Source organism: Rhincodon typus, unplaced genomic scaffold, assembly GCF_021869965.1.
Source record: "Rhincodon typus isolate 14 unplaced genomic scaffold, sRhiTyp1.1 hic_rhity00002001, whole genome shotgun sequence".
Taxonomy (NCBI): Eukaryota; Metazoa; Chordata; class Chondrichthyes; order Orectolobiformes; family Rhincodontidae; genus Rhincodon; species Rhincodon typus.
The window spans coordinates 5,859-25,000 of NW_025967639.1; the positions used below are offsets into that span (position 1 = coordinate 5,859).

General features: G+C 43.6%; 1 protein-coding gene across 1 annotated transcript; it reads left to right on the forward strand.

Annotated features, from left to right (window-relative positions):
- Window positions 1-734: 734 nt before the first annotated feature.
- LOC109920581 (protein IMPACT-like) lies at window positions 735-17,348 on the forward strand (the record flags this gene model as incomplete). The annotated part of the gene is made up of 7 exons (XM_048592902.1): window positions 735-876; window positions 4,429-4,557; window positions 5,150-5,202; window positions 7,192-7,254; window positions 9,940-10,025; window positions 11,968-12,087; window positions 17,254-17,348. Coding segments are annotated over exons 1-7 (582 nt in total), but the record flags the coding sequence as incomplete, so codon positions are not given.
- Between the last annotated feature and the right edge of the window lie 1,794 nt (window positions 17,349-19,142).

A 19,142-nucleotide genomic window follows, 5' to 3' on the forward strand; every position in this document is an offset into this window, starting at 1 on the left:
GGGGGAGGGGGAACAACTCATACAAATAGCCTTTGGGGAAGGAAATCTGCCATCTTTACCTGGTCTAGTCTGCATGTGACTTTGGACCTACAGAGATGTTGTTGACACTTTACTGCTCTCTGGGCAATTAGGGGTGAGTAATAAATGTTGGCAGTAGCCAGTGAGGCCCATGTGCCATAACTTAAAATAAAACTCCACTTTCCTGAGATAACAAGGTGTAGAGCTGGATGAACACAGCAGGCCAAGCAGCATCAAAGGAGCAGGAAGGCTGAGGTTTCGGGCCTAGACCCTCCTTCAGAAAAATTTCCTGCCTTGATCTTTATAACCCTTGATACCATTACTGATCAAAACTATCTACCGCAGACTTGAATATACTTAACGATCCAGCGTCTGTGGTAAGGCATTCCGCAGATTCGCCATCCTCTGAGAGAAGGAATTCCTCATCTCTTATCCTAAATGGGCGACCTCCTCGGTCAAACTTTGACTTAATTTGAATCCCAGATGTAAAATAAAACAAGTATGTGCTCACTCGGAGAAGCCAGGAGCAGGTAAGTGGTCGGAATGAGAACTGAAGTAGGTCTGCAGGTGCCAGCCACAAGGCACAGGGTCAATCCGCTGATTTAGCTGCCAGTGCGCAGGCGGAAGTTGTCGGCCGGTGAGGTTGTGACCTATGACGCGTTGTGAATACGTTCTATCTGCTGACAGGGAGGGGGCGGGGCCATGAGTGGCGCACGCGCAGTATCTGCGGAAGTGGCTGTGCTGGGCCACTTGTCACGAAGCTTAGAGCGGCGGGGGTGGACCTGGAGGCAGTGACTCAATGGTCTCTGAGTGAGTGAGTGAATGGAGCAAAGTGAGGAAGAAAACCTCCAGAAACAAGTGAGTCAGTCACGTTTTGGGGTGGGAAAGTCAGGACAGCTTAAATCAAAATAAAGGCTTGCGTTTGTGAGGAGAAATGCTGTTCTCAGAGAGGCACCTGAGTCTTAAAGCCGCTTTCTGAAAAGGTAGTCAGTTTTACTTTCACTCATTCACAGGGTGTGGGTGTCAGTGTGTAATCCATCCCTAATTGCTCAGAGACAGTTAGGAGTCAACCACATTGCTATGGAGCTGGAGTCACATGTAGGCTAGACCAGGTCTGGATAACAGATTTCTCTCCTTAAAGGCCATTAGTGAATCAAGTGGCTTTTCTTTCTTCCAATAGTTTTATTAGACTCTTAAATCTGGATTTTTATTGGATGCAAGTTTTTTCTTTCTTTCTTCTTTGTTCTGCCTTTATATTCTGTGTTTTGATTTATTTTTCTGTGTTTTAAGATGGCATTGGAGAGGGGTGATCCTATACAACACTTTTCACTGTATTTTGTAACAAAATGTACATAACGATAAATAAGTTTTTTAAAAAACTACTATCTGTTATGGCAGCATTTAAACCTGGGTCCCTGGATTAATAATCTAGCAAATAATACCACTAGGCCATTGCCTCCCACTCCTCTCATTTATAAGGTATTATTAATTAAATAATATTTGATAATGTTATACTATTAAAAGATAATCTTATAAATTGTCAATGCAAAGATGTATAGATTCTTGATAAATGAGGGGGCAAAGTGATATAGAGGGTAGGGAAGAATATGGAAATCAGCCATGATCATATTCATAGGCAGAGCAAGGTCAAGGGGCTTTTTTTTTTCATTATTCATTCATGGGATGTGCATTTAGCACTTGTACTGAATTGTCCACAGGATAATTAAGAGTCAAACTCATTACTGGTACTGGTACAGTATGACAATGGTGTATTTTTAATGGCATCTGACTGGTTTTATTGTTACAGTTGACACTATTAGACTAATTCTTAATATCAGTACTTTGAATTCAAATTGTACCACCTGCCGTGGTGGAATTTGAGCCCCTGCCTGTAGGACCTTAGCCTAGGTTGTGTAGTCTGGCAACATTACCATTACACCACTGCCTTCCTATCAATACTGACCTTCTCGCAATGCAATATTTGGAATATCAGTCAAGGCTTCTGTGATGTTAGTGGGGCTCGAACACATTCTGACTGAGACATATGACTGCTCTGCACTGAGTCACAGCTAACACTCTATGTGGTGCACACTGAATAAAAACTTCTCAGATCCATGAGATTGCACTGCTTATGAACATGGAAGCTGGCAGAGTGTTTGAACGGGATGGGAGATTTTAAGTAGGGAAAATGTGAAATCATGAAATATTTAGAATTTGCTGAGCTTTGTTGTTAATTCCCAAATTGACTAGCCACGTTTGACAAGGAAGCTGTATTCAGTGGCTAGATATTTGTGCCAATTTGTTGTTGGTTTTTTGGCACTCAACCTTTGCAAGTTCATTTATTAGCAGCAAATTAATTTCACATTAGATGTGGCACAGAACATTAAGTCAGGTAATTAAGATTATATGTACCCTTTTAACAGTATGGTGATTATAACCAAAAGGCATCTGGATAGGTATATGAATAGGAAGGGTTTAGAGGGATATGGGCCAAATGCTGGCAAATGGGACTGGTTCAGTTTAGGATATCTGGTTGACATGGGCAAGTTGGACTGAAAAGTCTGTTTCTGTGCTGTATAACTCTACATCAGAGGATCAAGTAACTTCTCTGGTGCCAAAAAACTTGGAGACTCATTCTTTCGGCTAGTAAATTATCAGAGGTTTTAAAAAAGTTAAATCATACATTAATTTTTTTCTTGCTTTTCGTTTCGCTGTTTTTTCTTTATCGAAACTTTCCCTTTTTTTTCCCCTTTTTGTCTATTGCTTAATTTTATTTAACTCTGTTTAGGGGAGGTAGTGGTGACATAGATAACACAGTGTGAAGCTGGAGGAACACAGCAGGCCAGGCAGCATCAGAGGAGCAGGAAAGTTGACTATCTCTTAGTGGTGACATAGTTGTAATATCACTGGGTGATAATTTCAGACCTGGTTTATCTTGATCATAGAATCCCTACAGTATGGAAACAGGCTCTTTGGCCCAACAACTCCACACCGACCCTCAGAACATCCCACCCAGACCCATCCCCCAATAACCCACCTAAGCTACACGTCCCTGAACACTACGGGTAATTTAGCATGGCCAATCCACCTAGCCTGCATATCTTTTGACTGTGGAAGGGAACCGGAGCACCAGGAGGAAAGCCACGCAGACACAGGGAGGATGTGCAAACTTCACACAGATAGTTGCCCAAGGGTGGAATCGAACCCGGTTCCCTGGTGCTGTGACACAGTAGTGCTGACCACTGAGTCACCGTGCCGCTAGGGTTGTGGTTTGAATCTCACCATGGCAAATGGTGAAATTTGAATTAAATAAAAATCTGGAATTAAAAAAGCTAGTCTAATAGTGTAACCACTGCCAATTGTTGCAAAAGCCTGTCTGGTTCATTAGTGTCCTTTAGGGAAGAAAACGGCCATCATGGCCGGTCTAGACTACATGTGACTCCAGACCCATACAATGAGGATACCTCTTAATTGCTCTCTGAAGTGGCTGAGGAGGCCACTCAGTTCAAGGGATAATTAGGCATAGGCAACAAAAATAGGTATTGCCAGTGACTCTCACATACCATACATGAATAAAAAAAATCCTGGTTACTTTCTGGGTCATTCTTCTCTGGTCCAGGAACTAGACTGTGAGTCCTGTTATTCCATGGACCATGGTCGTTCACTTCACTGTTGTGAGCTCATATGCCCAGCAACTTTGTGGACGTAACAGTAAGTTACAATCCTAAAATACGTGTGAGTCTAACTCTCGCCAAAGCTGGGGCAATATGAAAAATAAATGCTTTCATGGAATATGGCCACACTGGCTGGGCCGACGTTTGTTTCCTGTCTGTTACTGCCCTTGAACTGAGAGGTTTTCTAGAGCAATTTCAGAGGGCAGTTAAGAGTCAACCACATTGCCATGGATCTGGATTCACGTGTGGACCAGACCACGTAGGTTTGGCTAGTTTCTTTCCCTGAAGGACCTTAGTGAACCAAATGGGTTTTTTATTCCCACAATAATCACGCCAGCTGCAGTGATGGGATTTGAGCCCATATTCCTACAAACCAGTTACATTGCCTTTTATTTTTATTCGTTCACAGGACATAGGTGTCAATGGCTTGGTCAGCGTTTAATACCCGTCCCTAGTTGCCCCTTGAAAGGGTGGGGGTGAGCTGCCTTCTTGAACCACTGCAGTCCATAGGTAGGTCCACAATGCCCTTAGGAAGGGAATTCCAGGACTTTGACCCAGTGACACTGAAGGAATATCTGTGCTTCTGAGACTCAATAAAGCCGATGTATATTGATAGAAAAGTTGGTTTAAAAAGAACTTTAGCCTGTTCAGTTCAATGGTTAGCTTGCAAACTGCAGTACAAAAAATGTTTGAATGACGTGGTGGATATTCAGAATACAGTTCTTTTCTCCATCAGATCGATGAGATTGAAGCGCTGTCATCCATCTATGAAGATGAGTGGTGTGTCATTGACGAGGCTGCCAGGATATTTTGTATTCGAGTTGTGGATGAATTAGAACATCCCAAATGGACTATTTGTTTACAGGTATAGTAGGTGCTCAAATTGCTGCCTTCTGTACTCCATACTTACCATGCAACAGCAAAACTGCATTGCAGGCCAGGCTTCTGTTACATGCTGACTTCACAGAATATATTTCAGGCTGAGATACACAGAATTTAGGTCTCCCAGAGAATCATAGGAGTGGACATGATAGTGATGTTAAAGCCTAAATGTTAGCCATTATCAAATTAAATGGCGGAGTAAGCCAAATAATCTGCTCCAATTACTTTATGGTTTTACTCCATTAATACTGACAACAGCTGGTAACAGCAGAGAATGTAACTATTCAGCCTCCATTGGGTATATCTAGATACACACCCAACCCCCATGATCCCAATCGCATCCATCAAATTGCCTCTCAACCCACATATAGTACGAATGCATTAACTGGGGAGTTGGTTAAACACATGAGGGAGAAAGGAATCAAAGTTTATGGGAAATGGGGAATGATGGAACAAGGCTCTGTTGAAGCACAGACATTGATGTTGACCAGTTAGATCAAATGTTATGTTGTAGATTTCACGTGATTCTATGTAAAATCAATCTGTCTAATCGCTTTACGTTCTTTGCTGTCTAGGTGATACTTCCTCCAGAATACCCCTCATCTGCTCCACCTGTCTATCAGTTAAAGTAAGCAATAAGCTTCCTTTGTGTATTTATAACCTCGACTCTCTCTGAAATAGAGACTTGTTCCTGAAGCTTTCTATCTTGCAGTCTTCAGGACAAACACAAGATGCCAGATTTCAAACAATCACTATTTGTACTGCAGGAAAGAGAGGCTCCTGATTGGCTGGCAAGTTGACTCTGGCTGGCTGAGTCATTGTCACTGAGAAAGCAGCAGGGAATCATTAACTCCTGAAGCTGCCGGGTAATGTGAACAAGGTGCAAGGCTCAAACACATGCCTTTTGTTTGTGGTGAACAGGGCCCTGTGTATGAATGCAGGTTGACTCTAGCACGTGTGCACAATTCATGGTGCCAACCTAATTGATGATCAAAAATTGGTTGTTAGTACAGCTATAATGCACTCTGGATTGTTCAGCGAGTGCTGTCCAATTGCAGAATCACAGCTAATGACAGATGTTCTGTTGGCTTTGGCAACGTCTCTCTCTTTTCAGCATTTCTAATCCCATCTTTAACCCAAGTCGTTGAATGTTTGCAATCATTTATGTCCTCTGTTGAAGACGTTAACAGGCACTGACAGAAATTAAGACGTGCAGACATAGTTCTAGATGAGCAATGAAATGACTGGAACACCACAGCACCTGGAAACACAAAGGTTGATTTTGGTGACTCTGCAGTGGCAGAAGTTGCCCTTTTCACTGTTGGCACCACGGGTGGCAGGTGGGATTGGTTTTGCAGGGTTAGACAGGAAGGTGCTAAGTCTTGGGGAAAGTGCGATGACCATCCACCCATTATTTGGAATCGAGCAGAAACACTAATGATTGTTATTGTTGTGAAGGCTTTATGCATACTAGTTTTATGGACTCGAGTTTGGAGAATTGGGAATAGCTGAATTGTGTTTTTATTCCTTTAAATCTGTCAATGATGTCAGAATTATTTTCAAAAAGGTATTTCTCAGTAGTCACATGTCTTGTGAAAACTGCTTGTTTCCTGGAGCTCCCCTTGCCTGGTTCCACTTTCTGCTTCAGATATTGATTGGAGCAGTTGGGAAAATCCAGCTGAAAGAAAATATCTTCCTGGCTCAGCTCTCCTGTTTCTAGGGAGGAACATTTTGCTGTGTGGCCAAGGTAGGACTTAGAGCCCTGGTCTATCTGCTGTCATGTGACAAGCCTCCGAAAGTGTTGGACTGGGAAAGACAATACACAATCTCAATCAGAAGAATACCTGTGCAGTAAAATTTCTGCTTTGCAACCAGTCTTAATTAACTACGGGTGGCATGGTTGCTCAGTGGTTAGCACTGCTGCCTCACAGCGCCAGGGACCCAGGTTCAATTCCACCCTCGGGTGTCATCTGCGTGGAGTTTGCACATTCTCCCCATGTCTGCTTGGGTTTCCTCCGGGTGCTCCAGTTTCTTCCCACAGTCCAAAGGTGGATTGGCTGTGCTAAATTGTCCATAGTGTCCAGGGATGTTCAGGCTCGGTGGATTAGTCATGGTGAGTGCAGGTTTACAGGGATAGGGTAGGGGTGTCGGTCTGGATGGGATGCTGTTCAGAGGGTCAGTGTGGGCTTGACGGGTCAAATGACCTGCTTCCACACTGTAGCAATTCTATGATTCCAAGAACCAAATTGAACCTCGTACTGCAAACTATTCATCAAGAAAAAAACATTTTTTTTTCTGAGGGGAAAAAAATGATGATCTAGAGCAAGCTGAGGATCAGGCAATTATTGGGAGAGTTTGAATAGATCTTGAGCTAACTTTCAGAACAAATGGTTTGAGGATGTGACTGTGGTGCTCCAACCAGCAGAGCTTTTCTGATTGGTTGGGAGACTGGAGGTGGAAAATGAGCTCAGAAATAGACCATTTGTCTTTCTAATTGCTTGTTATACTTAGAAAGAAAGTAGCATTCATTTTAATATCTTTGTTATATTGAATCAAATAAACAATTGTGTTTTCTTTAGGGGCATTAAACGTTTTGATTTTTTTCATTTGATTTTAGTGCATCATGGCTGAGAGGGCAAGAACGAACAGATCTTTCGAACAGCTTGGAGGAAATCTATCTGTGAGTTGGTCAGATAATTTCAAATTAAGTTCCTCTTGTCTACAAATAACCACGTTTGTGTATTGTAGGAATCAGTAACACAATTTGCATTTTTAAAAAATGTATACAGCATTTATTCTTTCATAAAATGTGGATGTCACTGGCATGACCCTTGAAATGAGTGGGGTTGTTCCGACCATTTAAGACTCAACCCCATTGCTATGGGTCTGGAGTCAAATGTAGGCCATACCAGGTAAGGACAGCAGATTTCCTTCCGTAAAGGATTTTACAACAGATGTCACTGTTAAAATAGCTTTTTTTAAACAAAGATCATATTTTGCCTTGTGCCATGGAGAGATTGGAACGCATGTCCATGAGAACATTAGACTTTGTCTTGACTGCCTCCCCTACTGATGTGCTGTCTCATCTCCTGCATTGTCCATAGCCCCTCATTCCCTGAGATGAAAGACCTATTGAATTCTCTCGAATAAACTCAACATTGGAACATTGACAAGACTCTTGGGAAGAGAATTCCAATGATTTACTACACCCTGTTTGAAGTAACTTTTTCTCAAAATAAACAGTGCCCCTCACCTCCCTGCCATGTTTCAGATTCCCCAGTTTTGCGGGGTAGGGGGTGGGGGTGGGTGGTGGTAGTGGAAATGATCTGTAGGTGCTGGATGCTCACCGTGGGTTTCGAAAATTTCCAATTCTACACACCCGACTCGAGATCGTGACCTAAATCTTTGAATCTTGATCCCGGAGGTGGGTGGTGAGTTATGGCTGAATTTAGGCCCTCACCCCGCAGGGAGAGGCTTCAGACAAAGCCACGGAATGGGAGGGTGGGGGGTGTGGGTGCTGCTCGGCTCCTTAAAGGGCCATTCCTCAATGGCAAGGAAGCTTTATTCCTTTCATACTACCTCCCCACTCACCTCCTGACTCCCTCATCCATGTCAAATCATGGCAAAGAATACACCTCTACACATTGCAATGGCCCCTTCTAGCCTCTAAAGCAGCCCACTCAACTTCCCCTCCATGAGCCCTCATAAACCCCATGTCAGTACATGCCCTTTAATGTCCCTATGTTAAAACAATGCCAACTCACACCAGTCCGTTCATCCCACCCATCATCCTTTTCCCTTACAACTTCAGTGGTAACTTACCTTGTACCGACATGGGCAGACCTTGGGAGTCATGATAAGAAAAATAAAATAAATTTCTAAGTGCCTACTGCAGATATCACTACATTTAAAAACAGAATTCTCATTGATAACACTTTATACCCCTTAAAGGATACAAATAGTTATTTGGTGGTACAAAACCTGAGTGTTTCTGAAAGAAGACATTTTTTTGTCTTGCACTCGTCAGGACAATTAGCAAGAATGCCAGTTTAAAGATAAAATCAATATTAGCACTGAATGATAGGCGTGTGCTGATTGTTTGACAAGTGCAACCATGAATGAGCTTAAGGCTATCACCTTTTAGATCCTGAAAAGTCTACCTCCCATTACATTGGCTGGGTAAGGTATCTAAAAGGTTTGAGCAGCATGTGACACTAGCTGTTTCGTGCTGCCACTTTGTAGCAGCGACAAAAGTGGTGTTCACCACTGATGGTGCTGCCATCGAGCCAGAAAGACATTCTGCCCAATACACAAATGCAGTATATGAATTTCCATGTCAACGTGATGCCCGGTATGTTGGGATTTATGTCCCAAAGACTGTAACGCGATAGTTGCGTTTTTGTTGTACCTTGCGCTATAGGAAATTGCTGTAGAAAATTGCGTTATAGGGGAATTGCTATATTTGTACAGCAGAAAGTTTGTGTTATCCAAATAGCGCCCACTATTCATCAATCGTGTTATAGCCAATTTGCGTTAATGACACATGCGTTATAGCAGAAATACCTGTACTCACCCCTGCAACACAGACAGCTTTTGCTGGATAATCCCGACTGTACAAAGAATTACACTGACAACCAATTTAGAGCCATTAGTCTGGCTTGTGGTGTTACATGCTGTGTGAACTGGAAGCTACATATGTTAGTATATAGGACCTTTTTTTTACTGATAGACAAAAAAGGTACACACCCTGAGCCTATTTCAATTCTAAAAAATAGGTGACAGTCATTCACTGGTTCATTTCTCAGGGAAACATCTTGACCAATCAGAGTCAACATACCTGGTTTAAAATTTACATAATACTTGGTGGTTAATTGTCAATTGTCATTAACTGGTACATTCCCTGTGGCACCACCTCTACAAATTGGAATCCACTGATCAGTAACTCTTCTGTCATACAGTATTAATTTACATTTGTATTCTTGTGAATTATCCTAATCAAAAGCTTGGTCAAAATGTCTTTTTTTTCCAGCAAATGCGCTTCAAGTACTTAATCCAACTGGAAGCACTTAATCAGTTCTGAAGTTATGAAGTTGTATTTGCAGCCCCTTATCAAAAAGACACTAATTTCTTATTGCCAGTTCTGGCTCTCAATCAAACTGTGACTTTACAAGTCCCCCACTGTGATAATGCTAGGTTAGAGAAATAATCAGCATTCCAAGCAGCTAAAAAAAATTAAATTGCAAACACTGATGGACCAAATGGCCTCCTGTACTGTATTGTTCTATGATTCTACAATAAACTTTCAGTTTGATAATAAGTCGTACCTGGGATGGCTGAATGTTTTCATTTAATTAATGTATTTCAGACAGAACTTGGGAGAATGCATACTGTTCCTGTGGGTGGGAAAAATTCGAGACTTTCTCCTCCTGAAATCCCAGTCAGCTGATGCAGGTAATCCCCGTATCCTGTTGTGTTTTTTTACTGATTACTGGGAATTGGTTTGAAGCAAACCTCTCCTTTTACAAGCAGCATGAGTTATGACTATACAATAACAGGGCCTCATAATAATACAAACAAGCCAGAAATCATGCTTGAGAGGATAAACATTCTGGAATTTACAGGAATTGACCTGCTTTTGTCACTGGCAGGTTAGACCATGTATGATTTATATATTCCAGTGTGTGCACATATCTTGAATGTTATAGGTATTGGGAAGATGGTAAGCAGTGTTATTGTCACTGGAATAGTTACCCACATACTCTCTGGAGACATGGGTTCAAATCCCACCACAACCACTGGTGGAATTTAAATTTAGTTAATAAATTAGCGATGGTGACCATGAAGGCACTGTAGATTATCGTAAAAATCCATCTGGTTCACAAATGTCCTTCAGGGAAGGAAATCTGCCGTCCTTACCTGGTCTGACCTATATGTGACTCCAGATCCAGAGCGATGTGGTCGACTCTCATAGATTCGTAGATTCATACAGCATAGAAAAGGCCCTTCTGCCCATTGAGTCTGCACCAACGTAACTGCCACCAAAAGTGGACTAATCCCAATTTCCTGCACTTGTCCTATATCCTTGAATGTTATGATATTTAAAGTGCTCATCCAAATATTTTTTAAAGATTACAGGATTTCCAGCCTCCGGTATCTTCCTAGGCAGTGCATTCCAGATTCCCACCACCCGCTCTGTGAAAAAGATTTTTCCCAAATCCCCTTCGAATCTCCTGGCCCTTACCCTAAACAATGACCTCTCATGATTGACCCCTCATCTAAGGGGAACAGCTGCCCTCACTTCACCTGTCCATACCCTTCATAATCTTATACACCTCAATCATGCCCTTTAGGGAAGGAAATCTGCCTGTCCTCACCTGGTCTGATCTACATGTGACGCCAGACCCACAGCAATGTAGTCAACGTCATAGATTCATACAGTGCAGAAAAGGCCCTTCAGCCCATCTAGTCTGCACCAACATAACTACCACTGCCACCATAATCACATACACATCAATCACCTCTCAACTATCCTCTGCAACGGCTGAGCGAGCCACTAAATTCAAGGGGCAGTTGTGGGTGGGCAACAAATGCTGGTCTTGCCAGCAACACACATCCCATGGAAGAAGTTTTTAAAATTAGGACATATATAAATGTGATAGGGATATAAATGATATGCATATGTATATGTTTGTGTACATGCAAGCGTATACCGACTTTCTAAATCACTCACTTAATAAGTAATTCAGTGTGCAGAAAGTATTTTGATAATCATAGAATGGTAACAGACCAGAAGGAGGCCATTTGGCCCATTGTGTCCCTGCCAGCTCTCCCCAAGTGTGTCCCACTACCTGACCCTTTCCCGCAGTCCTGTGACATTTTCCCCTCCTGGTGTTTACTCAGTTCCCTCTTGGAAATCCGGACCGGAATGTGCCTCTGCCACATCAGACCTGAAGAACAGTTATGCCAGACTTGAAACGTTAACTCTGTTTCTCTCCATAGATGCTGCCAGACCTGTTGAGTTTCTCCAGCACTTTGCATTTGTATCAGTAGGTCACTTTCTGCCCTGACAGAATGACTTACCTTAGGAGCTTGGATGCAGTGAACTGCGGCAATCTGAATTCTTATCCACTGGGAACTTATTCACTTTGCAGGCAGAATGCAGGATCCTTTCCGAAAATCTGGGTTTTGAGAGAAGTCTAGGGACTCAAACTTTTTAAGATTGTCTGGTGGTGAAGGAGAGTGTGAATATTTGAACTAAGACGTCTGGGCTTGAAAGGAAAGGAACAATAACCTGGATTTTGTGTTTAAATTTAAAGTGCTCATCAGCTCTTGCAAGATGTAAGCGGGACATTGTCTTTTTAAAGTGTAGATTTTATCTCATTGTTTCTGACAGTTCCTGAAATACGGAAAACAACAGAAGAGGCTGAAGTGAATGATCAAGATGATTATTTAATTGTGTGTCAGCCACCTCAGCAAGTTGCAGTGGATGTAGACTTTCCTGAAAGCTCAGAAGGTAAGCTACAAAGAAACCCATTTTCTTACTGAATAAGCAGGACTATAATAAAACACATTCAACAATGAAAATTTGCGTTATATAACACCTTTTAATGGAGCAAAATATCAGGGAGCTTCAGAGAAGTGAGTAGCAAACAGGGCTTCACAAATTGTTTGAGAGTGCTTGTCGTCTCTCTCAACCTTTCTTCATTTAAAAAGGACAAAATACACCTCTTAAAACCATAGTATCATCATTCTAAGGGAGAATGAGGCAATCATGGCTGACAAGGGAAGTCAGGGACAGCATAAAAGCAATAAGAGAAGCACCCAAATGTGGTGAAGGTTAGTGGGAAGCCAGAGGATTGGGAAAACTTTAAAAACCAGTGAAGACAATGAAAAAAGCAATAAGGGGAGAAGATGAAATATGAAGGTAAGCTAGCTAATAATACAAAACAAGATACAGTAGTAAGAGTTTTTTTTTAAGATATCTAAAAGGTGAGAGAGAGGCAAGAGTGGACATTGTACTGCTGGAAAATGAGGCTGGAGAAGTAGAAACTGAGAACAAAAAAATGGTGGAGGAACTGAATTGGTACTTCAGTTTTCACAGTGGAAGACACCAGCAGCATACCAGCACTTCATGAGAGCCAGGGGGTAGAGATTAGTGTAGTGGCCATCACTAAGGAGAAGGTGCTGGGAAAGCTGAAAGGTCTGAATGTGGATAAATCACACAGACCAGAAGGACTACAGACTTATAGCAATGTAACAGAAATAGACCCTTTGGTCTAACACGTCCATGCCGACCAGATGTCCTAAATTAATCAAGTCCCGTTTGCCAACATTGGGCCCATATCCCTCTAAACTCTTCCTGTGGATGTACCCATCCAGATGACTTTTAAATGTTGTAATTGTACCAGCCTCCACCGCTTCCTCTGACAGTTCATTCCATACATGCACCACCATCTGCATGAAAATATTGCCTCTTAGGTCCCTTTTAAATCTTTCCCCTCTCACCTTAAAACTATGCCCTCTAGTTTTGGACTTCCCCACCCCAGAGAAAATACTTTGTCTATTTACGCTATCCATGCCCCTCGTGATTTTATAAACCTCAATAAGGTCACCCCTCAGCCTGTGACACGCCAGGAAAATAGCCCCAGCCTATTCAGCCTCTTCCTCTAGTTCAAGCCCTCCACGCCCAGCAACATCCTTGTAAATCCTTTCTGAACCCTTTCAAGTTTCACGGCATCTTTCCTATGGCAGGGAGACCAGAATTGAACACAGTATTCCAAAAGTGGCCGAACCATAGAAACATAGAAGAAAGGGCCAAATGGCCTCCTCCTGCTCCTTCGAGCCTGCTCCGCCATCCTTCAGGATCATGGCTGATCGTCCAATTCAACAGCCTAATCCTGCTTTCTCCCCATAACCTTTGATCCCATTCTCCCCAAATGCCATATCCAGTTGCCTCTTGAATACATTCAGTGTTTTGGCATCAACTACTTCCTGTGGTAATGAATTACACAGGCTCACCACTCTTTGGGTGAAGAAATGTCTCCTCATCTCCATCCTAAATGGTCTACCCCGAATCCTCAGACTGTGACCCCTGGTTCTGGACAACCCCACCATCGGGAACACCCTCCCTGCATCTACCCTGTCCAGTCCTGTTAGACTTTTATAAGTCTCTATGAGATCCCCCGCCTCATTTATCTGAACTCCAGCAAAACCAATTCTAACCTAGTCAAACTCTCCTCCTACGTCAGACCTGCCATCCCTGGAATCAGCCTGGTAAACTTTTGCTGCACTCCCTCGAGAGCAAGAGCATCCTTCCTCAGAAAAGGAGACCCAAACTGCACACAATATTCCAGGTGTGGTCTCACCAAGACCCTGTACAACTGCAACAACACATCCCTGCTCCTGTCCTCGAAACCTCTTGCAACATACCGTTTGCCTTCTTTTACTGCCTACTACACCTGCATGCTTACCTTCAGCGACTGGTGATTTAGCAATAATAGGTCACTGGACAAGGCATCTAGAGACCCAGGCTCGTAAATAAATGTCAAAAAGAAGTGGACCCAACACTGATCCTTGCGGCACACAATGGTCACAGGTCTCCAGTTTGAAAAGCAGCGCTGAAGGAGAAAGCTGAGGAGGTTGTAGATGCATTGGTGGTGATCTTTCAGGAATCACTGGAGTCAGGGAGGGTCCAGAGGCCTAGAAAATGTAGCACCCCTGTTTAAGAAGGGAAGGAAGCAGAAGACAGGAAACTATAAGTTGGTTAGTCTGATCTCAGTCTTTGGTAAGCTTTCAGAGTCCATTATTAAGGATAAGATTGCAGGGTAGTTGGGAGTGCATGGTAAAATACAGCTGAGTCGGCATGGCTTTGTCAAGATGAGTCATACCTGACAAATCTGTTAGACTGAGGAGGTAATGAGCAAGTTAGACAAAGGAGAGCCAGTGGGCGTGATCTATTTGGATTTTCAGAAGCCCTTTGACACAAGAGGCTGCAAAATAAGAAGGAATATGGTTGACCGTTAACTGCCCTCTGAGATAGTCCAGAAAGCAATTCAGTTCCAGGGCAATTAGGGATGGAGAACAAATGCTGGCCCTTGCCAGTGACAACACCTCCCGTGAAGGAATAAAGAAAGATCACTGAATTCTTATGGTGCAGAAAGAGACCATTTGGCCCATCATCCCCTCAGTGGCCCTTCAAACAAGTCTCATTACCTGGTGCCAATCTCCTGCCTTTTCCCCATATCCCTGCGCCCCATTTCTATCCAAATAATCATCCAATATCCTGAATGCCTTAGTTGAACCTGCCTTCACCACATTTCCAGGCATTGCATTCCAAACCCTAACTACTCGCTCGGTGAAAAAGATTTTTTCACACTTCAGTGCTTCTTTTGCTGAAACCATTAAATCCCTTCTGAATTCTAGAATACACCTCCTCCCACCCACCTTCCTGCAAAAATACCATCCCCTATTCCCAATTCCTTCGCCTCCGCCGTATCTGCTCCCAGGATGAGGCATTCCACTCCCATACATCGTTTTCAAGGACCGCTACTTGCCCCCCTCAGTGGTCGAGAACGCCCTCGACCGTGTCTCCCGCATTTCCTGCAACTCATCCCTCAGACTCCCTCCCCGCAATAACAACCAAAACAGAATCCCCCTCATCCTCACGTACCACCTCACCAACCTCCGGATCCAACGCATCATCCTCTGACACTTCCGCCATCTGCAATCCGACCCCACCACCAAAGACATTTTTCCCTTCCCACTCTTATCTGCTTTCCGGAGGGACCACGCTCTCCGTGACTCCCTTGTCCGCTCCACACTCCCTTCCAGCCCCACCGCACGCGGCACTTTTCCCTGCAACCACAGGAAGTGCTACACCTGCCACTATACCTCCCCCCTCACCCCCGTCCCAGGCCACATGAAGACCTTCCACATCAAGCAGATGTTCACCTACATATCTGCTAATGTGGTATACTGTATCCGCTGTTCCAGATGTGGCTACCTCTACATCGGGGAAACCAAGCGGAGGCTTGGGGACCACTTTGCGGAACACCTACACTCGGTTCGCAACAAACAACTGCACCTCCCAGTCACGAACCATTTCAACGCCCCCTCCCATTCCTCAGACGACATGTCCATCCTGGGCCTCCTGCAGTGCCACAACGATGCCACCTGAATGTTGCAGGAACAGCACCTCATATTCCGTTTGGGAACCCTGCAGCCGAATGGTATCAATGTGGACTTCACAAGCTTCAAAATCTCCCCTCCCCCTACCGCATCCCAAAACCAGCCAGCTCGTCTCCGCCTCCCTAACCTGTCCTTCCTCCGATCTATCCCCTCCTCCCACCTCAAGCCCCACCCCCATCTCCTACCTACTAGCCTCATCCTGCCCTCTTGACCTGTCCGTCCTCCCTGGACTGACCTATCCCCTCCCTAACTGCCCACCTACACTCACCTTTACTGGCTCCACCCCTGCCTCTTTGACCTGTCTGTCTCCTCTCCACCTATCTTCTCCCTTACCCATCTTCTATCCACCTCCCCCTCTCTCCCTGTTTATTTCAGAATCCTCTTCCCCTCCCCATTTCTGAAGAAGGGTCTACGCCCGAAACATCAGCTTTCCTGCTCCTCTGATGCTGCTTGGCCTGCTGTGTTCATCCAGCTCCACACCTTGTTATCCCAATAAATCCCTTGTTCCTTTTTACAAACCAGAACTGTTTGTCCCTATCTATAGCATCCAGTCTGCTGATGACTTTGAAAGCCTCTCTATCAGATCTTATCTCAGTTTTCTTCTCACTAAGGAGAACAGTCCCGGCTTCTTCAATCTATCCTTATCACTGAAGTTTCTTATCCTTGGAACTGCTCTTGTAAACCACTTCTGCACTTTCTCCAATACCTTTATGTCTTTCCTATAACTTGGCATCTGAAACTGTATGCAATGCTCCAACTGAGGTCTAACAAGTGTCCTGTCAAGTTCAACATCATCTCCTTGCTCTTGTACCATGTACCCCGATTAATAAGGCCAGAAATCGCATGACACCAGTTTATATTCCAACAAGTTTATTTTAAAACACAAGCTTTCGGAGCCTCAGTCCTCCTTCAGGTGTTAGTGAGAGGGGTAGTATCAGACGCAGAATTTATGAGTAAAAGATCAAAGGGTCACACCACTGATGAGGATGTACTAAACAATCCTAAGACGCTGTTAAATCTTTAATCTGTTAGAAGCTTTTAATTGGTTAGTAAGTATATGTAAATCCCCGAATTCCTTTCAAGACACAATGCTGAGTGAATGGCAGGTTTTATCAGTATAAGTAAGAGGTGATGTTTTAGGTCAGACAATGCATGTTAGGCATGAGGCCTTGTTTAGAATCTGTTTACGTTTTAGTTTAGAGTCAGATTGGTTTTATTTCTAAAGTAGGAATTTATAAAACACCATATTGACTGAGTGTCTATAATTGTGTGCTTTTTGAACAAAATAAAATCTAACTGATTAAAGGTTTAACAGCATCTTAGGTTTGATTAGTACACCCCCACCAGTTCCAGACTCAGCAGTCAGGCCTGTTCAAAGCCTCTCAGCATTTATTCTGTCATGCCTCCCATTTGGACTGTGCTAACACAGGGTGGATTACGGAAATACGGTTTGACCCGTATCTCATCACGTTGTTCTTTCATCAACTTCCAGTCGAACAACTTCCTCCAATAACCCACGGAGAGCCAATCACAGATCGGAGGAGTACATTTCAGGCGCATCTATCTCCTGTGGTGACACCTAACCAGGTAGGTACTCGTGAAACTTGCCAAGATGTTGGTTTATAAAAGGGAGAAGGATTTCATAAAATCTATTTTTCTTTCTGTTTGTTGATGGGGTGTGAGTGTCTCTGGCTTGGCCATCATTCGTTGGCCCTATTCCTAGTTGCCCTTGAGAAGGTGAGATGTCTTCCTGAACCACTGCAGCCCATTTGGTTAACTGCCACCACATCTCTCTCGCTCTCTCTCTCTGTCCCTGTCCCTGTCCCATGAGCATGTACATGCTCTCTTGCACACGCACACGCACACACACATGGACAGAATCTGGGGTTTTTACCCAGTGCCAGTGAAGGAATGGTGATATATTTCCAATGTAAGACTGATGAGTGGCTTGGAGGTGAACTTGCAAGGGGTGATGCTCCCATGTATCTGCTGCTGTTATCCATGCAAGCACAGAGAATGCTGGAGAAGCTTGGCAGGTTTGGCATCATCTATGGAGAGAGAAACAGCATTAATGTTTTGAGTCAGATATGACTCTGAACAGCTTTTTAGTTTGTTTTTGTTGAATGGAAGTGGTCATGGGTTTGGAAAGTGGGTTTGTCTTTGGTTCTTATTCAATTGCCTTTGACTGCCCTTTGTGATCTCAGAAGCTACAATTACTTCTTCTCATGTCGCCTTTACATCCAATGATTTCATTTTTAAGTATAGCTATCATTGAGTGCACACAGTGGCCTGTGTTTGCACAGCAAGATCCAACAAGCAGCTCACAGGATGAATGAATAGTTGGAAAATTAAAGAGTCCTAGAGATATGCAGCACGGAAACAGACCCTTTGTCTATGCTGACCAAATATCCTAAATTAATCTAGTCCCATTTGCCAGCATTTGAGCCATATCCCTCTAAACCCTTCCAATTCATATACCCATCCAGATGCCTTTTAAATGTTGTAATTGTACCAGCCTCCAGCACGTCCTTTGACAGCTCATTCCATATGCGCAGCATTAGCGGGAAGCGATGGCCTAGTGGTATTATCGGTGGACTGTTAATCCAGAGACTCAGATAATGTTCTGGGGACGTGGGTTCAAATCCCACCACGGCAGATGGTGGAATTCGAATTCAATAAATATCTGGAATTAAGAATCTAATGGTGACCATGAATCCATTGTCGGAAAAATCCATCTGTTTCACTAATGTCCTTTAAGGAAAGAAACTGCCATCCTTAACTGGTTTGGCCTACATGTGACTCCAGACCCACAGCAATGTGGTTGACTCTGAACTGCCCTCTGGGCAATTAGGGATGGGCAATAAATGCTGCCTAGCCAGCGATGCCCTCATCCTGTGAATGAATAAAGAAAAAAATCACCCTCTCCATCCATTTGAAATCTTTTCCCTCTCACCTTAAAACTATGCCCTCCAGTTTTGGACTTCCCTACCCTGGGGAAAAGACATTGTCTATTTCCTCTATCCATACCCCTCATGTTTTTATAGACCTCAATAAGGTCACCCCTCAACCTCCGATGCTCCAGGGAAAATAGCCCTGGCCTATTCAGCCTCTCCCTATAGCTCAAACCCTCCAACCCTGGCAACATCCTTGTAAATCTTTTCTGAACCCTTTCAAGTTTCACAACATCCTTCCTTTAGCAGGGAGACCAGAACTGCATACAGTCCTCCGAAAGTGGCGTAACCAATGTCCTGTACAGCCACAACGTGATCTCCCAACTCCTATACTGAATACACTGACCGACAATGGCAAGCATACCAAACGCCTTCTTCACTATCTACCTGTGATTCCACTTTCGAGGAACTATTAACCTGCACTCCCACA